At 42.6% G+C, this 13,082-nt stretch overlaps 1 protein-coding gene across 1 annotated transcript in view; it reads left to right on the top strand.

The window, feature by feature from the left end:
* BTBD11 (BTB domain containing 11) overlaps nucleotides 1-13,082 on the top strand; it is a 379,045-nt gene that overhangs the window by 334,409 nt on the left and 31,554 nt on the right. Inside the window, exons 7-10 of the mRNA XM_040345198.1 lie at nucleotides 959-1,060; nucleotides 4,046-4,139; nucleotides 6,834-6,969; nucleotides 11,886-12,106. Of these exons, the coding sequence (XP_040201132.1) occupies nucleotides 959-1,060; nucleotides 4,046-4,139; nucleotides 6,834-6,969; nucleotides 11,886-12,106 (553 nt within the window). The remainder of the gene's footprint in view (nucleotides 1-958; nucleotides 1,061-4,045; nucleotides 4,140-6,833; nucleotides 6,970-11,885; nucleotides 12,107-13,082) is intronic.

The raw sequence follows: 13,082 nt of genomic DNA, 5'->3' as shown, positions 1-13,082 counted from the left end.
GCCTGTATGCTAGAGACAGAACCCACTCCTAAGTAAAAGGTACATGACAGCCCACCTGGAGTTTGCCAAAAGGGACCTGAAGGACTCTCAGACCATGAGAAACAAAATTCTCTGGTCTGATGAACCACAGATTGAACTCCTTGGCCTGAATGGCAAAATTCATGTCTGGACGAAACCAGGCACTGCTCATCACCTGGTCAATACCATCCCTACAGTGAAGCATAGTGGTGGCAGCATTGTGCTGTTGTTTTTTTTTCAGTGGCAGGAACTGGGAGACTAGTCAGGATCAAGGGAAAGATGAACGCGGCAATGAACAGAGACATCCTTAATGAAAACCTGCTCCATAGTGCTCTGGTGCTCAGACTGGTGCAAAGGTTCATCTCCCAACAGGATATCGACCTTAAGCACACAGCCAAGATAACAAAAGAGTGGCTATGGGACAACTCTGTGAATGTCCTTGAGTGGCCCAGCCAGAGCCCAGACTTGAACTCGATTGAACATCTCTGGAGAGATCTAAAAATGGCTGTGCACCCACACTCCCAATGCAACCTGATGGAGCTTGAGAGGTCCTGCAAAAAATGGAAACTGCCCAAAAATAGGTATGCCAAGCTTGTAGCATCATATTAAAAAAGACTTGATGCTGCAATTGGTGCCAAAGGTGCGTCAACAAAGTATTGCGCAAAGGCTGTAAATACTTATGTACATGGGATTTTTTTTGTTTTTTATTTTTAATAAATTTGCAAAAATTTCAAACAAACTTCTTTCACATTGTCATTATGGGGTATTGTTTGTAGAATTGTGAGGAAAAATACTAATCTAATCATTTTGGAATAAGGCTGTGACATAACAAAATGTGAAAAAAGTGAAGCGCTGTGAATACTTTCCAGATGCACTGTATGTCTTTCTAAAGTGCAAAAATGTTTACCCTTTGGATCGACCTATTCATGTTTTATTCAAGGTCCCAAGTACGGCACATAAATACCCATCTGTCCACCCAGAAACACGCCACTGGACAGCCCTGACGTTTGCAGTCCTTCAGGGCCACATTCCTGTTGTACAGGTAATATTTCACAGAATTGTATATAAAAAAACAAGCTTTATTATCAAACGTATTTCTAAAAGAAAAGTGTCAGCGGCTCACAGAAAACAACCCAAATTCAAAGGGTCAAAGGGATGGTTTTTCCTTAAAGGGGTTGTAAACCCTTGTTTAAAAAAATAAAAAAAAAATAACAAACATGCCTATACTTACCTGCTCTGTGCAATCGTTTTAACACAGCCCTGATCGTTCTCTTCTGGGGTCCTTCGCCGGTGCTCCAGTCCCCTCCTCTTTACCTGGTGCCCTCATGGGAAGCCGATTTCCTTGGGGGCACCTGTGTGGACTCGCTCCTGCAGTCCCGCTGCTGCATCCATTGATACAGATGGGGGACAGGGCCCCCACCACCTGCTTTCATGTCACTGGCTCCCGCTGCTATCAATCTGTCCAATGAGGAGAGGGACAGCTGCTGGAGCCGCTGTGCTTGTGCACATCGCTGGATCAGATCGGGTTCAGATAAGGAAAAAGGGGGGGTCTGGGTTTGCTACAGCATAGAAGATTTTCACCTTCATGCAATAAGGTGGAAAACCTTGAAACTTTACAACCACTTTCATTTAGAGAGCTGTCCTTTCATTGACAATGTCTAGAGACAGCAAATGAAGTGAAACCGCAAAAAAACAAATCTTGACAGGGTTTTACCCATTCCCTACCTGGTCCAAAACCTGAAAACAAATTAGTTTTAGGCTGAGTTCACACCTATGCAAATTGGATGCGGGTTCCCTCTGCATCCAATTTGCATGGTAGGAGATTTTAAACGGGTCTCTATAGAGCAGGTTCACATATCTCCACTGCGGCTCTGGTGCGAATTTTGTCCATTTCAGGTCCTTATTCAGCCCAAAAATTCAGGCTCAAATCGGACCTGAAGTCCTGGACGGGGACGCACCAGACCCATGCTGTGAGCCGCATGCAGCAATAGTGTGAACCCAGCCTCAGGCCCCATACACACGGGAGGATTTATCCGCGGATTCGGTCCAGCGGACCGTTTCCGCGGATAAATCCTCTCGAGGATTTCAGCAGATTTTAATGCGATGGAGTGTACTCACCATCGCATTGAAATCCGAGCCGAAATCCTCTGGCGATGACGTGTCGGCGCGATTATGACGCGGCGACGTGCGCGACGCTGTCATATAAGGAATTCCACGCATGCGTCTAATCATTGCGACGCATGCGGGGGATCCCTTCGGACGGATGGATTCGGTGAGTCTGTACAGACCAGCGGATCCATCCGTTGGGATGGACTCCAGCAGATGGATATGTTGTGCATGTCAGCAAATATTCGATCTGCTGGAATCCATCCCAGGGGAGATATATCCGCGGAAAAAGATCCGCTGGCGTGTACACACCATAGGATCTATCCGCTGAAACCCATTTGCTGGGATTTATCTGCGGATGGATTCTATGGTGTGTACGGGGCCTCAGATATACTTGAAGAAACATTTTTAGAAAGTAGTGAATATGACTTTTACAAAACACTCCCTGGTGGTGGACCTAATCACTTCCATTTGAAGCACCAGGAAGCCTCACCTGCAGTGAATGTTTGATGAATTTCAGATTCACTGTTTTAAAAATATACCCCTAAGTAATGTGCAAACTGTGTACTTCTATGTAACAAAATGTAATTTCATTATAAGACAAGTACACTCTGCTGTGGCACCAAGTCACCAAATGAACACACCACTCCACTAAACTCCATAACATGTTTAGGAGAGACTTTGGGCCAGATTCACAAAAGAGATACGACGGCGTATCTACTGATACGCCGTCGTATCTCTGTTTCTAACTATGCGGCTGATTCATAGAATCCGTTACGCATAGCTAGCCCTAAGATCCGACAGGTGTAATGGACTTACACTGTCGGATCTTAGGATGCAGTACTGCGGCCGCCGCTGGGGGGAGTTCTCGTCGTAAACCAGCGTCGGGTATGCAAAATAGCACTTACGGAGATCCATGAAGCTTTTTCCCTTCGTTAAGTCGCCGTAAGTGTTAGTTTGTCGTCGCAAAGATAGGGTACCTTTTACAAAGTGTAAAGTTAGTACACCATGTAAAAGTGTACCCGTCTTTCCCGCGTCGCTGTCAAATTTAAAAAAAAAAAACATTTTTCCCGGCGCAACTCTTTTTTTCCCGACGCAACTTTTTTTTACCCGTCGCGATTCACAAAACCTCGGCGCATCGTAACTTCGAGCAAAGCACGTCGGGAAAATAGCGTCGGGAGCATGCGCAGTACGTCTGGCGCGGGAGCGCGCCTAATTTAAATTGGACTGATTTAGGATACACCGCCGCAAATTTCCAGGTAAGTGCTTTGTGGATCGGGCACTAACTTGGGCAATTTGCGGCGGTGTAACTTAAATCGTTTAAGTTACGTTGCGGCCAGGCTATGTGATTCTGGCCCTTTATTCTTGTTTACCTATTTAGGATTTATGCAACATGGGTCGAATTCCGAACGCATTTTCTGTTTGTGTGTTTTGTGATCCGATGATGCCGCCATTGATTTTAAAATTTAACCAAGCCTTCAATTTCACCTCATGTTGCTACAGAAAATATTTTTTTTTGCCAATATGCTTTCCTTTTTTCCTGGAATTCTCTTTTCTTTCCAGGAATTTTCTTTTCTTGTGCTTATGCGCATTTCTTTTCCGATTATATTTCTCACACAATTCTCCCATCATTGATTAGAAAATCATCAGTTTTCAAAAAAAAAATTTACATGTCACTCATATTTGATGGCCGTGCGAATATCGGCCATTGCTGCGGCCCACTAATGGTGCGAAATTCAAACGAAAATTCTTAGAAAATATTTTCGAATTAAATTTTTTTCAGAATTCGACCCATGTATAAGCCGGCTTTAATGTTTAAATAAAACATCTAGGACACCAATCACGAATCCCTAATTATATTATAGGGCTATCTGCGTGTATTTTCCATGTCTAACATGTACTGTATGTGTTTTACTTCTAGTTACTTTTAGATGCAAGTGCCAGTGTAGAAGGATCTTTAGATTCTGGGGAGGAGAATTATTCAGAAACTCCTTTACAGTTGGCGGCTGCAGCAGGTTGGTATTTTAATTCTTGATAAGAAATAGAGTGTTAATTGTGCTTTTGATAAATGCCTCTATAGATCCCCTCTGTGCAGTCGGAGCAAAGGTGATAGCTCCAGAATACACCTTACATAGGGAATGCAGGAAATGTGTGGCTCAGACAGTGGCTATGAAATCTTTTTTTTTTTATTTTATCGTAAATTGTATATTAAACCAACTTGCATACAGATCTGGAGAGCTGACCTGGCAGGATGCAGAGCCTCTATAGACTTAATTCATTCTCTGCTGTAAAAACTGTGGATGCTTCTGTACTTATCCCACCAATAAGGGATAATTCACAGTACCAGCACTGTGAGAAGGGATCACCCCCAATCCTCATCATGTTCAGAGATATGCACATTTTCAGCACTGAAACGGTAGGCACACAAGGTTTGACATTAAAAAACATGGGTACTCAACAGCTATTGAGGAAAAGGGCATGGCTATTTGCTTCTGCAGAATAAAGACACAGGTAACTCTAACCCTGAAGATATGTAAGCACCTCAGCTTTTTTGTTCTGTTTTTGGCCGTGGCATGTATTTTGTGATCCATTTTTAATAAAAGGAGAAGTTTTTTTGGAGTGCGGCTGTCCCAGCCCTTTCTTGTATTCAAACCTGCACCTTTGCTGGATGATGACATCATCTTTCTGTGATCTCAATCTTGCCATTCCTGTACCATGGTCATTGATCTACTTTACTAAGTTGTATACTGAAAATGTCAAAATACTTTTTTATGTATTACCTCATCTATTCCTATAGTTAGCTAGTATATTGAAACTCTGATAATAGTACAATGATATAAGGTTAGCTATGAAAACAAACACACTGCTTAGTAAAACAATGTCTTATTTATTTCCCAAGAAAATAGGAACATCAATAATCGGTTACATAAGGTAGTCCTCTAGATATTGTCTCATCAGCTAGGCTCAAAATGGTAACAGAGAGTCATGCAGCACGAGAGCCATCAGGCAAGAGAACCAAGAGCCAAGAGATCGATTTCCCTTCTGTGTGCACTTTTATACTGAATTCAGATCCCCTCGTAACCACACCCCACTAGCCTCCTGGCCAATGAGATATTGCCAAGAGGCAGTCCTTTTAATATATTATATTTCAGTCCGTCCTGCTGTATTAGCCTCTAGGAGCAGTATTTGTCCATGGATCATCGCTATGTAACTGGGTCATCTTCAATGTTAGCTGGCCCTTTGCTATCTTCTGTAGCCCAACTTCATTTATCATCTCTCTTTGAAGCTTGCTTGCAGAGTGCTAATCAAGCATTTCAATCTTATCACATCAGTTGGTCCGGAACCAAGCTTTTGTCCAGCATCCTTGCTAGGGGCATGAATCGACACCCTGCTGAGTCAACTTTCAACTTCCAACTTAGGCCACCTGGCTGTATCAACCAGGAAGTGAAACTCCAGAAATATGATATTAAACCATGTTGCCTTCCAACATTCCCCATAATATCTAATCTCCTTAACACACCCTCTGCTTTTTCATGGTGACCAAAGTTCCCAAATTTTCCAGTTGCCACTGGAATAGAAGGGTGAGTAGCAATCATTCAGTGGGGACACCTGTTCTGGGGACAGTCATCTAAGAGGGAATTTTCCTTTACTCTGCAGAGATTTCCTCCCTATTACTGTTTTGTCTCTAGGGAAGGAAAGTGGTAAAAAATGTGTCCAACGAGATACAGAAAGCAAATATAACCTGTATTTTAACCATTCCCTGCTCTATCTAAAATAAAATGGAAAAAAGTTTTGGTTAAGGATACACTTTAACTGCCTTACCTACCAAAACATACAATTCTGTTAGGTCAGTCCTATGATTCTTCGCAGTGAATACAGTTTAACTGTAGAACTGAATTTTAGTATCCTACAAAGTGACCTGCTAATGCTTGTAGTGCTGCTCTACGCAAAGAAATAGAGTGGATATAGTCCTGCTGGTACCCAGGAATGGGGTAGTGGCTGAAAATATCAACATCCTGTAGTGGAAAAATTGACGCTATCCAGTCTATGTGGCTAACATGTGTAAGATGGCCTCAGCCTTGCGCCACATCAAAAGCCACGCCCTCTGACATGTTTTGCCCCACCCACCAGGGGCTTAGTCATGAAGGTTCCCTACAAATGTACACAATGGTAGAAGGCTCTCATGGAAGATTTCCAGTGGTTCAGTGACATCACTGGTCGCTAGTGAATGAGCAGGCTGCACTTCCATACTGAAAAAATAATGAATGCAACTCTGTAATCCTAAATACAATATTACATTATTTGCAAAATGCAGGCAGTGCAGTATTGGCTGGGTAGCCAGCAGTAAAATCAGTAAAGCATCAGTGAAACTAACCAATCAATTCATGTGCTGACAAAGAGCACACAGATAGAACGAGAAATCACAGTGAAAGAGAAATTATTTCACTGTCCAGTCACAGGCTGTAGCAGGTCCAGGATGACTTGGGCTCAGAGGAAGTGTGTTGAATAAGGCTGGCCATTAGCCTGAGGAACTCCAGGGGCAGAAAAAAAGTACTGCGGTGGAAGTCTCAATATTGATTGTGAATTTTGCAAAAAAGCTAGTTTTGATGTTTATCTTTTAATGATCTTTTTACTCCTGTGTTGTTGTTTTTTTTGGCTGGAGTTCTGCTTTAGGCATCTAACATATTTCTGAATTGCATTAACTACAGGAAACTTTGAGCTTGTGACTTTGCTGCTAGAACGAGGAGGAGATCCCATGATAGGCACCATGTACAGAAATGGCATTTCTTCAGCCCCTCAAGGAGACATGAACTCTTATAGCCAGGCTGCTGCACATGGGCACAGGTAAATGCATTGACACCGTCTCCTAATAATGTTTTTTTTTGTTTGTTTGTTTGTTTCTTACAACATTTAAAAAAGTATCAGAATCACAAGCATTACTTACACTGTATGGCCACAAGTATGTGCACACCCCTCTGGGTTATTGAGTCCACGTGTTTGTGATATATGTACTATAAACCTAAGTCTTTTTTCTCTCTCCCTATTTATACAAAGAACGCCTTTACTACCAGGAGATATTTAAAATATCAGATCCAAATTGCGGGGAGAATAAAAATGCTCAGCTCCTGTAATATAGTGGCAGCTTTCCCTGCTGTTCTGTGCTTCCGTATGAGCTGTGCTATTAAACTCGCTCACATCACTGGAATGTCAGGACCCAACTAAGCATTTCCCAAGATTTTGTTTGCTTTTGCAGCTGCTACTTGCCACTGAGTGCTATGACATGTACCTGTTTAGCTTCTGTAATTATTTGTTCAGTGGTGACATATTTGGTGAGGGCTTTGTAGACTACTTAGACACATTGGTACTTGCCACTAAAGTAAATAATACTCTTAAAGGGGTTGTAAAGATTTTTTTTTTTTTTCTAAATAGGTTCCTTTAAAGAGGATAGGACAGTGGAAGCTTCAGGAAAGTTATCAGGCACAAGCTGGTAGCAAGGAGGCAAGCAGACAGGGTAGTGACGCCCTGGGGGAAGGGAGGAACAGCCTTAAATATCCACCTGGCAGCTGGAGCCAGGTGTGGCTGATCAGAACCTGCTGGCTTCTGGGAGACACCTGCTGGTGGACACTGGAACTGCAGCCATCTGCAAAGTGAACCCCAGTGCCACAAGTAGGTGAACTCAACCCTGACAGTAAGTGAACCAACAATGCACAACTAGCTTAAAGAAACCTATTTAGAAAATAAAAAAACAAACCTTTACAACCCCTTTAAGCCGTTTGCAGTGTTCTGTAGGCACGTTTTAGGCAAAGTTCAGACTATTGCATGCCAGGAACGTGCGCACAACCCTGCGCATTCCCAAAACATGAGAGAAAAGCACTGCTGTTTACCAGGCATGTGGGGATACTATTAATTCCTAATGGTACCCCCACGCTTCAGCAAACCACCCACGTTTTTGGTCGCATGGTTTCGAACCACCGTGCGGCACAATTTTTAAAAAGGGTCCAAAGATACTGCAGTCAGGAATTTTACTAACTCACTACAGCATCAACATACACTATGGGGTAGATTCAGGTAGATGGGTGCCTAGTTACGGCGGCGCAGCGTATTGTATTTACGCTACGCCGACGCAACTTACAGGAGCAAGTGCAGTATTCACAAAGCACTTGCTCCGTAAGTTGCGGCGGCGTAGCGTAAATGGGGCCGGCGTAACCCCCGCGTAATTCAAATGTGGAAGGGGGGGCGTGTTTTATGCTAATGTGTTATGACCTGACGTGACGTGATTGACGTGTTTTACGAACGGCACATGCGCCGTCCGTGTACATATACCAGTGTGCATTGCTCTCAAGTACGCCGCAACAACGTATTGGTTTTGACGTGAACGTAAATTACGTCCAGCCCTAACGACTTACGCAAACAATTCAAATTTCGAAGCGGGAACGACGTCCATACTTAACATTGGCTGCGCCACCTAATAGCAGGAGCCACGTTACGCCAAAAACGACTTACACAAACAACGTAAAAAACTACCGCTGGGCGCACGTACGTTTGTGAATTGGCGTAACTAGGTAATTTGCAAAATCTACGCCGAAAACGACGGGAGCGCCACCTAGCGGCCAGCGTGAGAATGCACCCTAAGTTACGACGGCAAAAGAGACTTATGCCAGTCGTATCTTAGGCTAATGTCGGCGTATCTTGCTTTCTGAATACAGAAAGAAGATACGCCGGCGCAGATTTGAATTTACGCGGCGTATCTATAGATACGCCGGCGTAAATTCTCTCTGAATCTACCCCTGTGTTGTTAAAAAAATTGGAACCCCTGCCTTTACACACACATGAACTTTTAATGGCATCCCAGTCTTAGTCCATAGGGTTCAACATTGAGTTGGCTCACCCTTTGCAGCTATAATAGCTTTAACTCTTCTGGGATAGAACACCTTTAAGATGAATTAGAGAAGAGACTGCGAGCCAGGCCTTCTTGCCCAACATCAGTGCCTAACTTTACAAATGCTCTTCGGTAAGAATGGTCAAACATTCCCATAGACACACTCCTAAACCTTGTGGACAGCCTTCCCAGAAGAGTTGAAGCTGTTATAGCTGCAAAAGGATGGGCCAACTCATTATGGAACCCTACGGACTAAGACTGGGATGCCATTAACCTCCCTGGCGGTATGATTCTGTCTGGAATTACGTACCAAAAGCGGTACAATTATTTTGCAAGGAAATTTGGCGTTTTATACTGTAGGCCTGCAATTCTTAGGAATAACTCATTTATATCTGACCAAACAAGAGTCTAGTAGGCATCCCGGGTATGATTTTTTTAAAAAACAAAATTATAATATATGAATAATTATAAATAATTATAACAAATAATAATATAATTATAATAAAAATTATTCAATAATGTAATCAACTCAAAATCACTGAAATTTGCTCAGTTGCAGAATTGTCGCTGTCATTACTTATTTTTTTATGACAAATTTCCCCACAAATTGCTATCGCACAATTCTGCAAGTGATTATAATTTATTACAAAAAGAGAGAATACCGCGCTTACACACTAAAAATAACTAACTTAGCTGCAACACGACAGTGTCATACAAACACAAAATCAAGTAAGGAACAGAAAAAATGTTGCGCTATTAATAAAAATTAAACTAGACAGACAGTTGATACCAGAAAAAAAAAAAAAAAAAAATTGATAAAGATTGTATGAAATTATAAAGACCCCTAGTTTAAAGAGGAATAAAACACATAACTGGCAATAGAGTCTTTGTGTCAATCAAAAAATAATTGCAAGCAAGTTCTTCAATGTTGAATAAAATGTTGAAATCATATGTGGTGACCAACACCACTAATAAAAAGATGGAGGCTTACCGGATGGCAAGCAATGAAAAGCTTGCGGCTGCAAACCCCAGCCAGGGCCTTTTGATGATCCTCGCAGGGGGATGACAAGGGGATGGATGTTGAAGCTTCCCGCACACAGAGCCACAAGATCGCAGCGTGTCACACAAAAAAAGAACTTAATGGTGAAGTACAGCAGGACCAGCGCATGTAAGATAATCGTGACTCAAGGGACCACCACCACCAAAACACCCTATAATTGAGAGGCTTACCAGAACGTAAAGCAGTATGAGCATGTGGCTAAACCCCTAGCCAGGGCCTTTACAATCCCACGCGATGGTAATATATCTTAAGGGTCCTCCGGTATGTTATGGTCAGTGGATGCATAGAAAAAATGATAATGCCCACATGGTGAAGTATGTTGACTCAATAGTTTTAATAAAAAAAGGTTAACACTTACAAAGTAAAAGCAGAAATGGATAAAAGCCGGCCGGCTCTAACAAACGCCCGTCCACACGGAACGAAGAAACGTCTTGCGTCAGCACGCTACCTTCCCGACGCACGTTTCGTCAAAAGTTGACGTCATCTGGCATCAAAAGTTGACGTTTTCTGGTATCAACTGTCTGTCTAGTTTAATTTTGATTATAATTTATTATCGCTGTTTTCTAGCTGCTCTAAAACCATTTTTTACATAAAGGGACACTTTTGGTTGCTATGGACAATCTACAGTTTGCAGGCAGAAAGAACAGTTTTTATTATATAAAAGAACATGTAGGACACTGGGCAGACCACTAGGGACAAGGGGGGTGTGTTTTTTTTACATACAGTACTGTAATCTATAAGATTACAGTATACTGTATGTAATGTGTTTGTTTACGTTTTTGAATTTGGCGCCGTTCTCCGCCCCCGTGCGTCGTAACGTCGCAGGGAACGGAGATCGGCAGCACACAGGGACACTGTGAATCGAGCGAGGTCCCGCTCGCTCACACAGCGGGGATGCATCCCAGGATCCAGGGACAAGGTGAGTAACTTGTCTGTGGATGCTGCGAAAGGTAAGCTGCCCTGCTGCTGCGGTATCCCCGAGCGTGACTCGGGGATACCGATCTTAGCATAGAAAAACAACCCCGAGTCACGCTCGGGGATACCGCTAAGGGGGTTAAAGTTTATGTGCGTGTAAAGGCAGGCGTCCCAATACTTTAGATCAGTGTTTCCCAACTCCAGTCCTCAAGGCACACCAACAGGTCATGTTTTCAGGCTTTCCATTATTTTGCACAGGTGATTGGATCAGTTTCACTGCCTTAGTAATTACCACAGCCGTTTCATCTGAGGGAAATCCTGAAAACATGACCTGTTGGTGTGCCTTGAGGACTGGAGTTGGGTAAACACTGCTTTAGATAATATAGTGTATCTTAAAGCTACAGTTTAATCTGCTTATATTTGGCTTTCCTTGGTTCCTCACCTTTCTGTTTTCATTATATACCATATTTTATACTTAGTGACATCAGTGCAGGGTTTCTGTGCCTCTCTATGCAATGCAGACAGATCATGGCTCATGGAAGGCACTGGCTAGAAGGCTGAAGGTAAAAATGGAGATTTGGACAGGGGCCCAATTTCCCCTCCACAATCATACAGACAAATACGCAATAGGGACAGCTTTGGAAAACGATTAACCTACCAGCACATTTTGAATTATGGGAGGAAACCAGAGCTTCTGGTAGAACCCCACAAAAACATGTAGATAATCCTCTAGTGAGGATATTTGGATTCATATAGTGCTTACTCTGTTTTTTTCTTCAGTCCTATCTGCACATTAGCTCGAATAACCTTGGTTTTTCTAATCTCCATTGGGAAACATGGGAGTTATCATTGAGCATGGGAGGACCTGTCATCTTGCATTCAGCATGTCCTTGATTTACTTCTCAGGAATGTTTTTCGTAAGCTGCTTTCCCAGCCTGAAAAGGAGAAGAGTGATATCTTATCTCTGGAGGAGATTCTAGCGGAAGGATCGGATTTGGCCGAGACGGCAAACACTCCATTGTGTCCAAGCCGAAACAGCAAAGCCAAACTGAAGGCCCTGAAGGAGGCCATGTACCACAGTGCAGAACACGGATATGTGGATGTGACCATTGATATCAGGAGTTTGGGTCAGTATATTGTCTGATTTGATTTAGCAGTGCAATATGTATGCATCATATGTATATATATATATATATATATATATATATATATATATATATATATATATATATATATATATATATATATATATATATCTGCCATTTTGCTTACATTCTATGTTTATTTACTTTTTTCTATTTTTAACATGTGTTGCTGTGCATTCTTTATTTATTTTTTAACTTTTATAGCCTCCCTTTTGTCTTCTTTCTTCACTATACTTTTCTTTTGCTGGTTGTCACAAGCGATCTGTGTACTCTCATTCCTTTCTTTATTTACAGTTGTACATTTGCTCCTAATTTTACAGTGGCAGTGCTGCTGTTTGCACTAACTACACCATGAAAAGAAGGCCTGGGGTTTAAAGCTAAACTTAAGGCAGATATAAAATACTTAAATGAATGCTGCTCTGTATTTATTAAAAAACATAAGTGGATTTTTATAAATGCAAGTAGTGTAAGTACCTGAATTTAGCTTGGTATCAGCCTTTGGCAGTCCCTTGTACAGTGGAGCTCTGACTGGGAAAGTGAGGAGCAACACCAGGAGCCAATCAGTTGTGCTGCAGTACAGGGAGCATGCTGATAGAGGTAGCAGAGTAACAGAAGGATGAATTTGAAAGTCAGCTGCTTTTCCTTACCTTGTCCAGGCTGGCAGAGGGACAGGATCTGCAGCCAGGGGCGGACTGACCATTGAGTCAGTCGGGCACTGCCTGAGGGCCCCATGCCACTAGGGGGCCCCATCAGGGTTGCCAGGCTCATTAAAACCAGGGACAGTATGTTTTTTTTACATCTGTCCCTGATATGTCCAAAACCGACATGCTTTTGATGTGAAAATCCTGAGATTTTACCTGCCCTGCCTCTGTAATGCCTCCTGGCTTGGTGGCCATCTGTAAGCCCGGGGGCCCCATAATCCTCTATTGCCCGGGGGCCCCATGAGTTGTCAGTCCGC

This window comes from Rana temporaria, chromosome 3, assembly GCF_905171775.1.
Source record: "Rana temporaria chromosome 3, aRanTem1.1, whole genome shotgun sequence".
NCBI lineage: Eukaryota > Metazoa > Chordata > Amphibia > Anura > Ranidae > Rana > Rana temporaria.
The sequence above is the reverse complement of the archived record's forward strand: the minus strand, read 5'-3'. Positions and strand labels throughout refer to the sequence as shown.